Source organism: Caloenas nicobarica, chromosome 4, assembly GCF_036013445.1.
Source record: "Caloenas nicobarica isolate bCalNic1 chromosome 4, bCalNic1.hap1, whole genome shotgun sequence".
Lineage (NCBI taxonomy): Eukaryota > Metazoa > Chordata > Aves > Columbiformes > Columbidae > Caloenas > Caloenas nicobarica.
Window position 1 is genome coordinate 27,693,829 of NC_088248.1, and position 15,695 is coordinate 27,709,523.

The following is a 15,695-nucleotide window of genomic DNA, read 5'->3' on the forward strand; positions in this document are numbered from 1 at the left end:
AGGCCAATGGCATCCTGGGGTGTATTAGAAGGGGGGTGGTTAGTAGGTTGAGAGAGGTTCTCCTTCCCCTCTACTCTGCCCTGGTGAGACCACATCTGGAATATTGTGTCCAGTTCTGGGCCTCTCAGTTCAAGAAGGACAAGGAACTGCTTGAGAGAGTCCAGCGCAGAGCCACGAAGGTGATGAAGGGAGTGGAGCATCTCCCTTATAAGGAAAGGGTGAGGGAGCTGGGTCTGTTTAGCTTGGAGAAGAGGAGACTGAGAGGTGACCTCACTAATGTTTATAAATATATAAAGGGTGGGTGTCAGGAGGATGGAGCCAAGCTCTTCTTGGTGACAGCCAATGATAGGACAAGGGGCAATGGGCGCAATCTGGAACACAGGAGGTTCCACTTAAATATGAGAAGAAACTTCTTCTCAGTGAGGGTGACAGAGCACTGGAACAGGCTGCCCAGGGAGGTTGTGGAGTCTCCGTCTCCGAGACATTCAAAACCCGCCTGGACACATTCCTGTGTAACCTCATCTAGGTGTTCCTGCTCTGGTAGGGGGATTGGACGAGATGTTCTTTTGAGGTCCCTTCCAATCCCTAACCATTCCATGATTCTGTGATTTTTGCGATCACCTGCCTTTCCTAAGTGAGCCATCCTTTTCTCCATACCCTTCTTTGATTTGATTACGAGAGGAGCTTGCAGCTCATTTTTTGTGTCCAGTAATTTCTCTTGTTGCTGTCCTGGATGCAAATGCACAGAAGTTCAGCAAAGAGAAATAAATAATTGACTAAGATCTCTAGCAGCCTGAAAGATCTGAGCATTAAGACTGGGGAAAAGGGCAGATAAAACTTATTGAGAATGTCTGTCTCTACCCTGGTAACACTGCTTTTGAGAGCTGCAGAAAATACAGAGCTTCAAGGAACTACAACTAGGAGGGAAAGCAATTGTGGAAACTGATGTATCCAGTGGTTTATTGTGCAAGGGCTGTTCAGTGCAACTTCAGAAGTGACATGATGAGTTGGCCTAGTTTCCTTTCTTTGAAAATGGCATAACGGAATTTTTTAGTTGCTACAGAATGCAGCTGTCTTTGGGGACTTTTTATACAATACCACACTCATTGAGAAGGGACATACACTGATCTCATTTTGTTCCAAACTGATTCTTTCTTGTGTTAATTTTGAATTAGTGAAGTTGTGGAGCCTCCCTAGACACTGTTGCCAGCTGTATTTTCAGAAAAAGGCTAAATTAGGCAACTGAACGCTTGCTTCTCTTATATCTGTCAGTGAGTCATAACCTTTTACCAAAAAGAAACTCCACCTTATGGCTGACTCTGTGACATCCTTCTTCTCCCAGAGAGTCTCAATGCATGGCCTGCATGCCTGTTGCGCAGCAGTGGGTCAGTGCAGTGATGCTGCCATAGTTCTCATGACTGATGATCAGCTCACGCATCCAGGCTTGCATCTGCCTCACAGGCAGGTTTCCCAGCACACTCTGACGTACAGCTGTCCTTCTCCGGCACCGCTGCAGGCTCTTCGCCAGGCTCAGAACTTCACTTCTGTGCTTGCAACCCCCTGATCTCTCCATTCTGTTTCCCCTCATGCTTCCTTTCTCTCCACAGATCTGATCTCTGATCAGTTCTCACGCTCGTACTTGGGATCCCTCCTGAAATACGATGACTCCTTCTCCGTTTGTTCTTTTTCTCAGTAGACAGTACAGGAATAAGGTGAGCCAGGCTTCTGTCCAGGTAGCCATCAGCATCTGGGAGTGGAGCATGAGGCACATCTTGGTTCACTGTTTTGAGACGTTTTCCCTTCTCTGCACTAATGAACTTGAGCTGCTTGTCTACTATCTCAGACATCTGTTGAGGTGGGAAGAGTGCCTCCAAAAGAGATCCAGGGAAACGCATAGATCTGTAGGGCACCAGCACAGCAGCAGCTGTTGTATCGATTCAGCAGATCAGATGAAGGCATATCTCTTGTCTGCGAGTCTGGTGTCCTGGACAGGCGTCAGCTTGCTCTGCAGTGCATGTTATGACTGAGTAAAGGAGTACCTTGTCAATGGGCAGGTTTATAGTTACAGTGCATTAATCTCTGCCTCGTACTTACACATGGAAATCTCAGAGTCTGTATTCTTCTCTTTGAGATTTCTCAGGCACAGGGGAAGCAGTCAGGGTCTAAGCAAGGCACTGCTCTGTAACCGTCTGATCCTGAAGATAAATCCATTCCAGCTGCTGCAGAGCACTTCCTGCCTTCCCTCACCTGCCTCAGCTACCTCCAAAGGAGAAAAGTGTTGATACATCGCCCTCAGCTCAGTTTCAATGAGTGAAATGTGTCTGAAGAAAGGATGCAACATCCAGGCTTATCCTGTTATTCCTTAAGCAAGTAAGCAGATATGAGGAACACACATTCTTAGATACATATAAGGAATGCTGCTGATATCGATGGAATTGCCAGGCAGTGCAAGTATCACAAAATTCAGCCCACGTATTTTACAATATAAGTTTTTAAGAATCTTCCATGTGAGAAACACTTAGAGTTCTCTTCAGGTATACAGAGGTTTGACTGACAACAGTGTTCGTGAAATTAGACTTGGGCAGATCACAGCTTTATTTAATAGTAGGGAAAGAGCTATCACAGAATCACAGAAACTTAGGGATTGGAAGGGACCTCGAAAGATCATCTAGTCCAATCCCCCTGATAGAGCAGGAACACCTAGGTGAGGTTACACAGGAAGGTGTCCAGGCAGGTTTTGAATGTCTCCAGAGAAGATGACTCCACAACCTCCCTGGGCAGCCTGTTCCAGTGTTGCGTCACCCTCACTGAGAAGAAGTTTCTTCTCAAATTTAAGTGGAACCTCTTGTGTTCCAGCTCGAACCCATTACCCCTGGTCTTACTGTTGGTCGTCACCGAGAAGAGCCTGGCTCCATCCTTGTGACACCCACCCTTTATATATTTATGAACATTAATGAGGTCACCCCTCAGTCTCCTCTTCTCCAAGCTAAACAGACCCAGCTCCCTCACCCTTTCCTTATAAGGGAGATGCTCCACTCCTTTCATCATCTTTGTTGCCCTGTGCTGGACACTCTCCAGCAGTTCCCTATCCTTCTTGAACTGAGGGGCCCAGAACTGGACACAATATTCCAGATGTGGTCTGACCAGGGCAGAGTAGAGGGGAAGGAGAACCTCTCTCGACCTACTAACCACCCCCCTTCTAATACACCCCAGGATGCCATTGGCCTTCTTGGCCACAAGGGCACAAGTGTTGGCTCATGGTCATCCTGATGTTCACCAGGGCCCCCAGGTCCTTTTCCTCTACGCTGCTTGCCAACAGGTCATTTCCCAACTTATACTGGAACCTGGGGTTATTCTTGCCCAGATGCAAGACTCTATACTTGCCCTTGTTATATTTCATTAAATTTTTCCCCGCCCAACTTTTCAGCCTGTCTAGGTCTCGCTGGATGGCAGCACAGCCTTCTGGTGTGTCAGCCACTCCTCCCAGCTTGGTGTCATCAGCAAACTTGGTGACAGTGCACTCAATTCCCTCATCCAAGTCGTTGATGAATATATTGAATAGTACTGGTCCCAGTACCAACCCTTGAGGGACTCCACTAGATACAGGCCTCCAACTAGACTCTGTCCCACTGATGACAACTCTCTGGTTTCTTTCCTTCAGCCAGTTCACAGTCCACCTCACTACCCAATCATCCAGTCCACACTTCTTCAGTTTAGCCTTGAGGATGCTGTGGGAGACGGTGTCAAATGCTTTACCGAAGTCAAGGTAGACCACATCCACCGCTCTGCCTTCATCAATCCACCTCGTTATGTCTTCATAGAAGGCTATGAGTTTGGTCAAGCATGACTTCCCCTTGGTGAAGCCATTCTGACTGCCTCTGATGACCCTCTTATCCTTGATATGCCTTGAGATGGCACCAAGGATAAGGTGTTCCATCACTTTCCCAGGGATGGAGGTGAGGCTGACTGGTCTATAGTTACCCGGGTCCTCCTTCTTGCCCTTTTTGAAGACCGGAGTGACATTTGCTTTCCTCCAGTCCTCAGGCACCTCTCCCGTTTCCCAAGACTTGGCAAAGATGATGGAGAGTGGTCCAGCAATGACTTCAGCCAGCTCCCTCAGCACCCGTGGGTGCATCCCATCTGGATCCATGGATTTATAGATGTCCAGATTGCTTAACTGGTCCCTAACCCAGTCCTCATCAACTAAGGCAAACTCCTCCATTGCCTGCCTTCCTCTGGGGCCTCAGGGGTACAGGGCTCCTCAGGACAGCCTCCGGCAGAGTAGACAGAGACAAAGACGGCATTCAGTAATTTTGCCTTCTCTGTATCTTCTGTCACCAAGGCACCCAGCCCATTCATCAGTGGGCCTACATTGCCTCTAGTGTTAGTATTACCTGCCATGTATTTGAAGAATCTCTTTCTGTTGTCCTTGACCCCTCTCGCCAGGTTTAATTCTAAGGAGGCCTTAGCTTTCCTAGTTGCCTCCCTGCATCCTTTGACAACAGCCTTATATTCTTCCCCAGTGGCTAGCCCCTCCTTCCATGATCTGTAAACTCCTCTTCCACTTGAGTTTGCCCAGCAGTTCCCTGTTTAACCACGCAGGTCTCCTGGCTCCCTTCCTTGACTTCCTGTGTGTCGGGATACACTGATCTTGAGCTTGGTAGAAGCAGTCCCTGAATGTTAACCAGCTATCTTGGGCCCCTTTACCTTCAAGGAGCCTTGCCCATGGGACTTCCCCTAGCAATTGTTTGAACAGGCCAAAGTTGGCCCTGCTGAAGTCCAGGGTTGCACTTCTGCTCAGTATTCTGCTCCCGCCACATGAGATTCTGAACTCCACCATCTCATGGTTGCTGCAACCAAGGCAGCCCTCCACCTTTACTGCTTCAACCAGACCCTCCTTGTTAGTGAGGACGAGATCCAGCAGTGCACCTCTCCTAGTTGGCTCTTCCACCATTTGCATCAGAAAGTTGTCGTCAATGCACTGGAGGAACCTCCTAGACTGAGGCTGGCTGGCTGAGTAGTCCTTCCAGCAAATATCAGGGTAGTTAAAATCCCCCATGATAACCAGAGCCTGTGACTGTGAGGCCGTGCTCAGCTGCCTATAGAAGGCCTCATCAACATCCTCATTCTGATCTGGTGGCCTGTAATAGACTCCCACAACAGTGTCACCCCTGCCAGCCTGCCCCTTAATTCTCACCCACAGTCTCTCAACTCGCTCCTCAACTGCACCTGGGCAGTACTCTACACATTGTAGTTGCTCTCTCACATAAAGAGCAACTCCACTACCACGCCTGGCTGGCCTGTCTTTCCTGAGAAGGACATAGCCATCCATGACCACATTCCAGTCATGTGAGCTGTCCCACCATGTCTCTGTTAATGCCACCAGATCATAATCTCCTGACCGATATATAGCTATAATTTAATTCTTTTAAAGTTACACTCTAAATAGAATTATACATTCTGTAACCCAGAATATCTAGTTTTGGGGTTTGTTTTGGTTTGGTTTTTTTAATCCAGGAAAGCATTTAGGAGGTGCACAGTTACGCCCAGTTTTTGATGTGTTTATGTTAAAAGTTCAGTGTTTCTGAAAAGGGATTTAGAAAGGAAGCAGACTTTACTGGTCTGCAAAGGGGTTATGGCTTTTAGAATACATACATCTGGGTTCACAGAGAGGCTCTGTAGATGTATTTGTGCTTGACAGAAACTTACCATCTGATTCCAGCAGCATGGTTCCAAGTCTCTGGAGGTGAGTTTTCAACAAAATGCAATGACAAGCATGTGGGGGAGATTTCCTTCTGGTGCATCTCTGTTCCATTTCCACTACTTCCTTTGCTGCATGCACAAACCTCTTCCTGCTTTTTTTTGGCTGAGGACCCACAGCTGCACTGGAGGAAGGTGTCGTTCTTTGTTCTCCTCCTTTTTGCTAGATGCTACATGGTATCATACATATAAGGCTCTGATGTGTGCTGTGGAAAAAATAAAATACATACCTGCACATGTGCATACAATGCTCTATGTTTTGTTTTGCTACCCAAATGTTTGCATAACCATTTCACTTCGTGAAGGGGCACGGACTAATCTTTTTTCAAATAGGTAAAACCATGATGTAAAAGGCGCATGGGACTAGTACAGTAAAATAAGGAAGAGATAATGAACCAGCTAATTCCAGAATGAGATGAGGAAGGATTAGCCTGTCTAGCACAAAACCGCGAGGAGACTAGTTTGCGCGTAACAGAGAATATTGCCATTCAGCGACAGCTGTCTCTCTTTACCGTGTTAGACAATGTAGTCAAAGCTGCCCACTAGGCTTTGTAGATTGACTTGCAAAGAATCTTTGTCTTCTAATGATTAATTTAAATAATTCGCTTCAGTAAGCGTTGCTGTGATCTCTTCCTCCTCACAAGAAGGGCGTCCATTCTCCAACTTTTGCTTGTGTCTGAATTACCTGGTCTGTGCTCTAGAGCAGAGTTTTATTAGGAAAGATTGATTTTTCCATGACCTGCTGACAGCAGCTCTCACCTGCAGGCAAGGAGGTGTCCAAAAGCACTCCTGTGGCATTCAGCTGGCGAATCTAGAGAGCTGCCTACACATAAACTGTTCATCTCAGTGCTGAAACTACCCCTGGGTTTAGTTATTTGCAGATGATATGTTCCCTGCAGTGCTGATGCTTAGCCTCAGGCACCTCAGGTTTTCCAAAGCCTTGGATTAACATGCAAAGTTTATGATGCATTTTTCTTTGAATGCCAGTTTTCTTTATAGTCCATTACATGCAAAGCCTGTTATGGTACCCGGGGAAGTCACGGCACGTGTGTTACTTAACCATCGCCTAATGACCACTAAAGGTTTAGCTGTGTTTTGTGTCCTGAGTTCTAACAGTGTGTGGTAGTACCAATAAGTAACACACATTTACCAGTGCTACAGATGTCTGTCTGTCCCTGAAATTCAGCAGGCTTGTGCAGAGGTATACAAGTGCAGAATTTGAACTGAAGAAAGCAATTTACATATCTCTTGTTTTTGGTGAGAGAGAGGGTAAGAAGGAAAAGGATGGTTGCGTTTGTTATTTATTGCAATCCAGAATGTCTATTAAAGTCTTGCTGAATACAACCAACAGTCTTTTATTTCTGCATTAGCAAAGATTTTGTGCAGGAAGCATTCAGACTGAACTCTGCCCTTGTATTTTCAGTACCTGTAAGCACCTACTGAAGGAACTGAGTGGGGAATGCTGATGTCCACACTGGCTGTAGTAAATACTGCAGTAAATAGCTCTCCACTGAGATTCTTCCATAATGTCTCTTCCTGCTGCAGCATCCATGATGGCATTTACGTTAAAATTTTTGAAATAACTTTAAATCGTAGGGCTTGTGGCATTCTGAAAAGCTCACCCTTCCAAAGCTGGGAAGCTCTCAGCACAGAAAGGAGATAGAAGACAGCTTTCACTGCAACTCCACAGTAAACACAGGGCTTGGCTTTGTCATTAGTCTCATTTGGAGCAATGTGATGCACAGACCAGATGCAAACAACGTGGACAGACTTCTGTAGAGCAGGTTAGGTACAAATATCTCTTGTGTTTCTCTCTGTGTCCACCTGCCCGCGAGGTTCTAAATTGCCTGGTGTATTTTGTATTTGTAAGAAAAATAATGCCATCACCTGAACAGAACACATCTGAGGTTCCTTTCTGTGCTGCTCAGAAAGGATATCTGCTGATCACCCTTCCCTATACCTTGGCTATAGGCAGTGAGCACAGAACAATCCTATTGCTTTTTAGAATTGGCCAAAATTAATGATGATCAATTATGGTAAATAACTTCAGTTTGTTTGAAGTATTTGGAACATACTTTAATGCTATGAAAAGTTTTATTGACTCTGTGAGCTCTTCTAGAATTTCCACTAGTGCCCTAGTACTTAGCTGTATCATAAGCAATGGCACCAAGAGAGAAACATAGGCATCTTCTTGCTTTGCAGTACTGCTGTTGTGTGTCACACCATCATCCCTTCGCCCTCACATTCTGTTAAGAGCTTGTTAATGGATGTAGGTTGCAGCATTTACAAACAGAGCTATAGCTACTGTGTATAACCCGAGTTTGATTCTGGTGGTTTGACTCTGAAGTCACGTAAGTACTGGGTTATGGAAAAGGGGCAAACATGAGAACAGGTAAATGGCTCGTACTACCCTGTACTTTTTTCGACAGGGCATAGTAATTGGCAGTGAGTGTGTTCAGGGAGAGGACCACCCCAGCTTCCCTTCCCAGCACAGGTATGGAGGAAGGCAACAGGCTAGGTAATTACTGGCTGATAAGTATCTCAAATCAGCCTTAAAGTTCACAGTTGTTTTCTGACGTTAGCATTTCTGTTAAGCAATAACATATTTACGCAGTGCCAACCATGGCAGACAAAAAAAAGTAAAAAAACAGCACAAGAAAACTGTAGCCAGGGTAGGTCTTGCTTAATATCCTGAAAAGTTGTGGTACAATTCCTGGAATATGCTGCATGCCAGAGTGTGTAAAATGGTTGGGTTTTTACCATGGAACCCAGTCAGGGGGAGGTTTGGGGTTTCTGTGGAGAGAAGCATGCAAGTTGCATTTCAGGAGGTGGGAGGGTCAATGCTTGAAAATATTTCCAGTACTGCATTTCCTTTTTTTTAAATCTTGGCGAAAAACTGTCATTACATTTCTTCCTAGAGTGAGGGGTTTTTTTCTTGCTTTGGTGGGATTGCACACGTGAAAAATATTCCGTGGGTGCATGCATGGAAAATATTGGCATATCGAGAATACCCTCTATATGCAGAAAGTGGCTACATATTAGAGAGGGGTGAAAAAAACAAAAACAAAAACAAAACAAACCTGACTCCCCCTGCCTGCTCACGTACCCACAAAAAAGAGATTCTCCTTTGAACCGCAGAACCATCAGTTTAAGAAGGGAAGTGACAGCCAAACCGAAGGTACTGCAAGTGTTGGTTCTTTCTGAAGTGATCTGAAGCTATTCCATTCATGCTGGGCACAGTGATACGATGACATTAGTGGTGTATTTCCATTGGATACCATGCTCAGCAGCTTTGCCAGCTGCAGCAATTTTTAGCACTGGAGCTTGTCTATGAATTTCCCACTTGTGTGCTATCACAGGGTTCTCATTCTTGAGAGCAAGAGGACTTGCGGTTGAACTGTAAAGCTGTTTGCAGATCTGGTCTCTCACCCACAGTCACAGGCTAAGCTTCTGAAAACAACCAGGGACAAACTTGCCGTTTGATGTGGGGTTTGGGGAGAGTTATTTATGAGTTGGTGTGAACCACTGTGACACCAAGGAGGGAGAGGCTTCCCAGATAATTCAGCCAGTAGTTGAATCTGCTCAAGATGAATCACAGCATGGACATCCAGTACATTTTGGAACATTGGCTCTGGTCCTACTGTCCTTCCACAAGCAAATCTTGCATCCGTTTTACTGAGAGTCTTGCCTGAAAACATGCAAAGGGGCAGTTTGTGTGCTTGCAACTGTGGAGGATGAAGACATGGATTCTGGCAGGGCACAGACCAAAGACCTTTATTTACACAAACTGATATGCTTTATAGCTCTTTCTGCTGTCCACGCGCTATCAGCACTATGCTGATAGGGTAAAGCCTTGTAATCATGCGTATTCTTCTATCACTGTATTGATCAAAGTCCTTTGTCCATGCAGTGCTGCAACTCTGGAACGACATCCTGTTTCTTGCTGTTGCTTTCTCAAAACTTGCTCATTCCACTTCTCAAGGGCACAGGCCTGTCTCATCAAGGTCAAACCCTTTGTCATATCCTAATGCAACCTTGGCTTTTGTCAACTCGTATAGAGAAAAAGGCCTTGAAAGTTGTGCCATCATTTGGGGAAATGCCTCATTGCAATATGATGTGAGTGGAAGGCAGGACCATCCTCTCCCTTCTATCTGTTGGATGCTGGTTGCTTTTGCAGGGTTCATAGAGCAGGTAGATCCCTGTGTATTTAAGGGCTCTATTGTTTCTTTCTTCTAAATGGAAGAGTGGGGGAATGGGGCTGTTCCCTGACTCCCTGTCACAGAGCCAGAGACTCAAGACCAGCCCAGTTTCTAGTGAGAGCTGCAATATGCAGCTCATGGTTTACATGCTCAGATGTTCCCAACAAGTCTCTTCACTGTTGTTCATTGCTTAGAGCCTCTTGGTGTGCTGGGATGAACTAAACAGCCTACAGCTATGGCTTTTTTTCCTGTCAAAATTTCATGATGATCTTTTGCTTTATACTGTCCTAAATGGAAAAAATAGCTTTTGAGTAATTTCAGGTGTAGGCTATTAATTTTAAAAAGCCTTTAAAAGCCAATCCAGAATAGCTCATCTGAACTCTGCCCCTTGATCTGTGTCTTCAAGGGGACCCTTCTAATATTCTGTGATGTTCACAGAGATAGGATATTCCAACACCTGTTTTTTAAACAAAGAATTGCAAAATAGTCAGAAATTCTAGCACAGCTGTTCCAATGATGGGGTATGAGGGGGAAACACACAATACTGCTGTTTGCCATCTTTTCAATATCAATTGGGTCTGACCGCATGACTTTTGAGCACTAAAGCCAGAGGTTAAGCATTGCACTGCACTCCCAGTGAATGCTATGGCACTCTAGAACACATGCCTGATGTGTTGCAAATAAAAGGAGGGGGCAAGTTCTGGATTAGCAAGTGAAGTATGTAGCCTAAATCTCCCTAGGGATGAATGTTATGCTTGAAATAAAAACTGTGTTATAAATCATAGAACCATATGGTTGAATTACATTGGGTGTCTAGTGATTTCCCCCACCCCTACGCCACTGGAATAATCTCTTCAGAATTCCTGATCTATTTTATCCATAAGAAGTGGTGACAGGACAGGTGAGGATGTTGTGCAGGAGGATGTTTCTGAAATGGAACTGGAGTAGATGTTTCTGTCTTACTGTTTCTTGTAGAGTCTCTTCTTGGTGGCCTGGGAGACCTGAGTTCCCTGTACAGCAGCATAGAGCAGCAACTGAACGAAACCCTGAGGCGACGCAGGCACGTGGGAGACGACGACTACAACATTGAGGTGCTGCTAGGTGTAGATGATTCTGTCGTCCGATTCCACGGCAAAGAACATGTTCAAAACTACCTCCTCACCCTCATGAACATAGTGAGTATCTTCCATAGTGCTGCACTGCTTATTTTGGAATGTGAAAGGCTTTTGTGAACTCTTGCAGGAGTATCTAGGAGACTATGCTTGGGACAAATACAAATGTGATCATTTTGTCTGCTGTTGGATATGGTTCTCTGTTTTTAAGATGTTTCTTTAAATGGATCTTTTTTGCAGTAGTTTTCTATGGAACATTCTAGGGTAATTCCAAGAATTTGGAAATAGTTGAAAAACAGTGGGGAAAAAAATGTAAACACTTCTAATAATTCCTGACTTCTCTCACAACATAGTTCTGAAGGAAAACCTGGTTAAAGAATAAAGATGTAGAGCAAGAAAGTGTTCTCAACACATAACAGCTCTTTGAAAGAAAGCAAACCTGCTAGTAGCATCTCTCTCTTGACTGCTGTGGCAATAGCTGTATTTATGCAGAAAGTGCAAAGGAGCAGAGACTCATAGAACTTTATCATAGAGTGTGTTATGGGGTTTGCAGGTATTTTTTGTCTACATATACATTTCTGGCTGTAAAATCAGTGGCTAGGTACTGTATTTGAAGATACAGTCTTGAACTACACTATCTGATTCCATGCGAATGCACGTTACACAAGGGCAGAGTTCACACTGTACATTACAAGTCATATATTATACCAGCGCTGAATGCTAGAATTGCTCAAGCTTAAATGTTTTCTGTTTTTCACATCTTAGAAAAAAATCTTTAAAATATATATATGAAACTAATGTAGAGGAGATGTATAGCGCCTTGCAATGTGTGGCCTAAATGCATGTAAGCATCAGACCCATATGAATACATCAAAGGTGTCAAGCTCATTTTCACTGTGGGCCACATCAGCCTCGCGGTTGCCTTCAAAGGGCCAAATGTAGTTTTAGGACCATATAAATGTAACTACTCCTACATTTATGTGGTCCTAAAATCATATTCGGCCCTTTGAAGGCAACCGTGAGGCCGATGTGGCCCCTAGTGAAAATTAGCTTGACACCCCTGGGATACATCTTAGAAGCTGTGGGGATCATGAAGTTTTCCAGGAAATAAAAACAATATCACAAGGACAGATTTTAATAGAACAGGTTTACAGTTAATAATGATTTGATGAATGTAGAAATGATTTTTGTTTTTTTTTTTACACTCACCTTTTTATTCCTGGAATAATTTTAAAATTATTCTATAGGCTTATAAATCATCTTTGTAACCCTTTATTCTGTGTCACATCAGCTGCCATCATTCCTGACCGAGAAAATTCAATCCCTTCATTATTGCAAAGTACCAAAAGCACCTTCTCCCTCTCATCCCAAAACCCCCTCTTCAGGTCCCCTTAGTATACAGCATTCCACTTCAGGAGGGATGGTCAATGTGAATAACATGTGGTGCATTTGGCCTTCAGTCCTTCTTTTATGGTTAGTTTGTATGCTTGTGCTGATAACCTTTTTGTTTGCATTTTACTGCTCTTAATGCCTTCTCTTGATCCAAACTTGATACCACTTTGCCTGCAGTGGCAGGCAGCGAAGCTACGTGTGGTGCTAGTGTATGAAAAGGTTAATTGAGGCTTAACCTTTCACTTAGTTCATTGTAATGTGAATTATGTGGGAGGTGACTGGTGATTGCTGGAGTGACAGGAATAACCCCCTTGCACCTCATCAGGCCAGTGGAAAATCTGCTGCCAGTGTAGGTTAATTGTAGAGGTGAGATCAGTGACACCATGAAGTGGCGGGAAAGCAGATAGTAAGACTCAGCATTGTTTACAAGACTTCTTGGGACAAGGCCTTTTTGTTAGACCTCATGTGTAACACAGATAACACAGAAATGACAGAAACACTGCATTTAGAATGATTGAGGTGTTACTTCTCTCCCATGCACTCTCGCTTTGGTCCAAGCTTTGATCCATGTGGCTTTATTGTAATGCTCCCATTTAGTGCACACTGTGCAACAACTGCATCATGTGGCTACTCAGGTATGGAGACCTGAGGCTGAAAATTGTTACCTCTTCTGTTTCAGACTAAAAATATGTTGCTGTATCTAGAGAAGATCTCTTTGCTCCCTTTGCAAGTGCCTCAGTCAGCTAAATAGACTCTCTCTTTATAAGGATCTGTGCTGCCAACAACACGAATCCTATGTGTGTGAAAGACTGTACTGCTTAGGTACAAACGAGATCCCTCAAATACTGAGGGGAAGTACAGGGCCAGGACCAAACTGTACCCACAGGTATGATCTCGTTGTAAGACACCAGTCAGCTTTTAGATGTTTAAAGCCAGGTCCATTAAAAGAAAAACTCACTTTTCCAAGAGCACAAACATGCTGAGCATCTTTGAAAATCTGCCCCACCTTTTCTAGCTCCCAAAATAAGGACCAGCAGTTTAAAAAACTAATCCCTAGTATTTGACAGGAAAAAAAAGCTTGTCTATGTGAATTTCACAGAATCACAGAATGTTAGGGATTGGAAGGGACCTCAAAAGATCATCTAGTCCAATCCTCCTGCCAGAGCAGGAACACCTAGGTGAGGTTACACAGGAAGGCGTCCAGGTGGGTTTTGAATGTCTCCAGAGAAGGAGACTCCACAGCCTCCCTGGGCAGCCTGTTCCAGTGTTCCGTCACCCTCACTGAGAAGTTTCTTCTCAAATTTAAGTGGAACCTCTTGTGTTCCAGCTTGTACCCATTACCCCTTGTCTTACTGTTGGTTGTCACCGACAGTGATCTATTTTCCAGCATAACTCTGTAGAATTATAATAACTCTGTACAGAATTATACTGTGCTATAAATCTGGAATAAGAAACTCCAGACATATACACAGATTTTAACTGAAAAACAGAATTTAGTCTGCTAGGTTTACAACCTGCAGCTTTGTTCAGTCTCATGCCTTTCCTACTGTTTCTGTAGTTGGGCGCTTTTATGTTTTAGGTATTTAGGTATTTCAATATGCCAGTAACAATAAATGGATGCTGTAGAATCTTGGTTTGATGAAAAGAGGCTGTTGAGTAATGTCTGTGCCTTTGGCTCCAGAAGCTGAAGCATTTAATCATAACTTCCTCTCCTCCTCTGACATGCAAAGAGAAAGCCTTTGACTGGGGTGTGTTAGGGAGGTGGGTGTGAAGCTCTTTGAGGAGAAACAAGCCACTGAACCTGGGCTGCGCTGTGCATGACCTCTGAGACAGCAGTGAATCGACAGCAAGACTTTCATGGCCATGATCGTATGTCTAGTAACTGTGTATCTTTGTTGTTAGTAGAAGCTTCTTTTTTAGACTTGAGGGACTGTCCTTTGTTAAAAACACGTCTCTCTTTTAGTGAATTTCCCTGTCAGCTAAAGCTTTCTTACTAACTGCACTTTCCTGAAAGTTAGGTACATGTTTTGATAGACATAGCAATGGTATGCAAGGTCGCTGGACTGATGAGGATGGATGTACATCCCGCGAGAGGAGCGACAAGAAGTAGTGAACTGAAACTGACTAAGTATTCCATCCCATTCATGTGATACTTCATATAAAAGTGGGAGATCACAAGGATCTCGTCCCTTTTCCTTATGGCCGACATTAGGAGAGGACCTTGCGAGCTGTCCCTGCGAACTGAGGCTTAGTGACAGACTGAATCCAGTACTGGTTGGCTGCAGAGTCCAGTCCAGGACTTCGGGTGCTGGCCCTACATCTGCTGGAGCAGTTCCCAGGACTTTCAAGATTGGTTTTGTATATTTTGTATTATTTTCTCTATTTTTATTAGTAGCATTAGTAAAACATTTTTAATTTTTCCAACTCTCTTCTCTCGGTCCTTCTTTCCCTCCCAATCACCTGTCCTTAGTGGGAAGGGGGGAGAGGGACAGGTTAAAGGGGGAGAGGTCGGGAGAAGGGGTTAACAATACATCTGCCATGGTTTATTGTCACCCTGCAATCAAACCTGGACAGGGACATAGAAAGCACACGAGCAAGTCTTTGCTTGCTCCTAGATCATCAGCCACTGGGAGTGTAGCTGTTGCAATCCAATCCACTGCTGACACCAGCAGACACAGTTCAGCACAGCTGAATTTGTTTGACAGACATGAACCTGACTTTTGGGTTCAGTTTTAGGTTTGGATCTAGTGGTGTGAAGATCCAAGAACTGAACCTTGCATATGTAGACTTGCGTCTTTTACTCTTCCTAAAAATGGGAGGCTCTGGGTGAGAAAGAATTTGCGATAGATTTGCATTCATGGGGATTTTTGCAAAGCTGATGGTAATGATCTGAGATTTGCCTTCCCAAGCAGGGAAGTTAAAGGCAGTTTTGCCACATGTAACGCAGCATACACAAGATAGCTCCAGTGTAGCTTCAAGAGGACAAACGTATACAGGCATCATAAGCAACACTATTTTGCTCAAGTGCAAAAAAGCAGCATTACATCATATTCATTCAAGCCTGTGCCAAGACTGGTTATCCCAGGCACTGTGCCGTGCTGACACAACCATACTGCTCTTGGTGCCAGAGCTGGCTCACTGGGAACCAAGCACTGCACAGCCTCGCCATGCCATTGGCAGCTTCAAGCATTGAGGTTCAGTTTCAGCTAAAGAAATGCCTGAGATGTTTCCC

The 15,695-nt window shown here is 44.4% G+C and overlaps 1 protein-coding gene across 2 annotated transcripts in view; it reads left to right on the top strand.

The window, feature by feature from the left end:
- The window catches only part of ADAMTS3 (ADAM metallopeptidase with thrombospondin type 1 motif 3), a 134,762-nt gene that overhangs the window by 85,604 nt on the left and 33,463 nt on the right, over positions 1–15,695 (top strand). For both annotated transcript variants that reach the window (XM_065633376.1, XM_065633377.1), the window contains one exon: positions 10,935–11,134. In XM_065633376.1, coding sequence (XP_065489448.1) covers positions 10,935–11,134 — 200 coding nt within the window. The remainder of the gene's footprint in view (positions 1–10,934; positions 11,135–15,695) is intronic.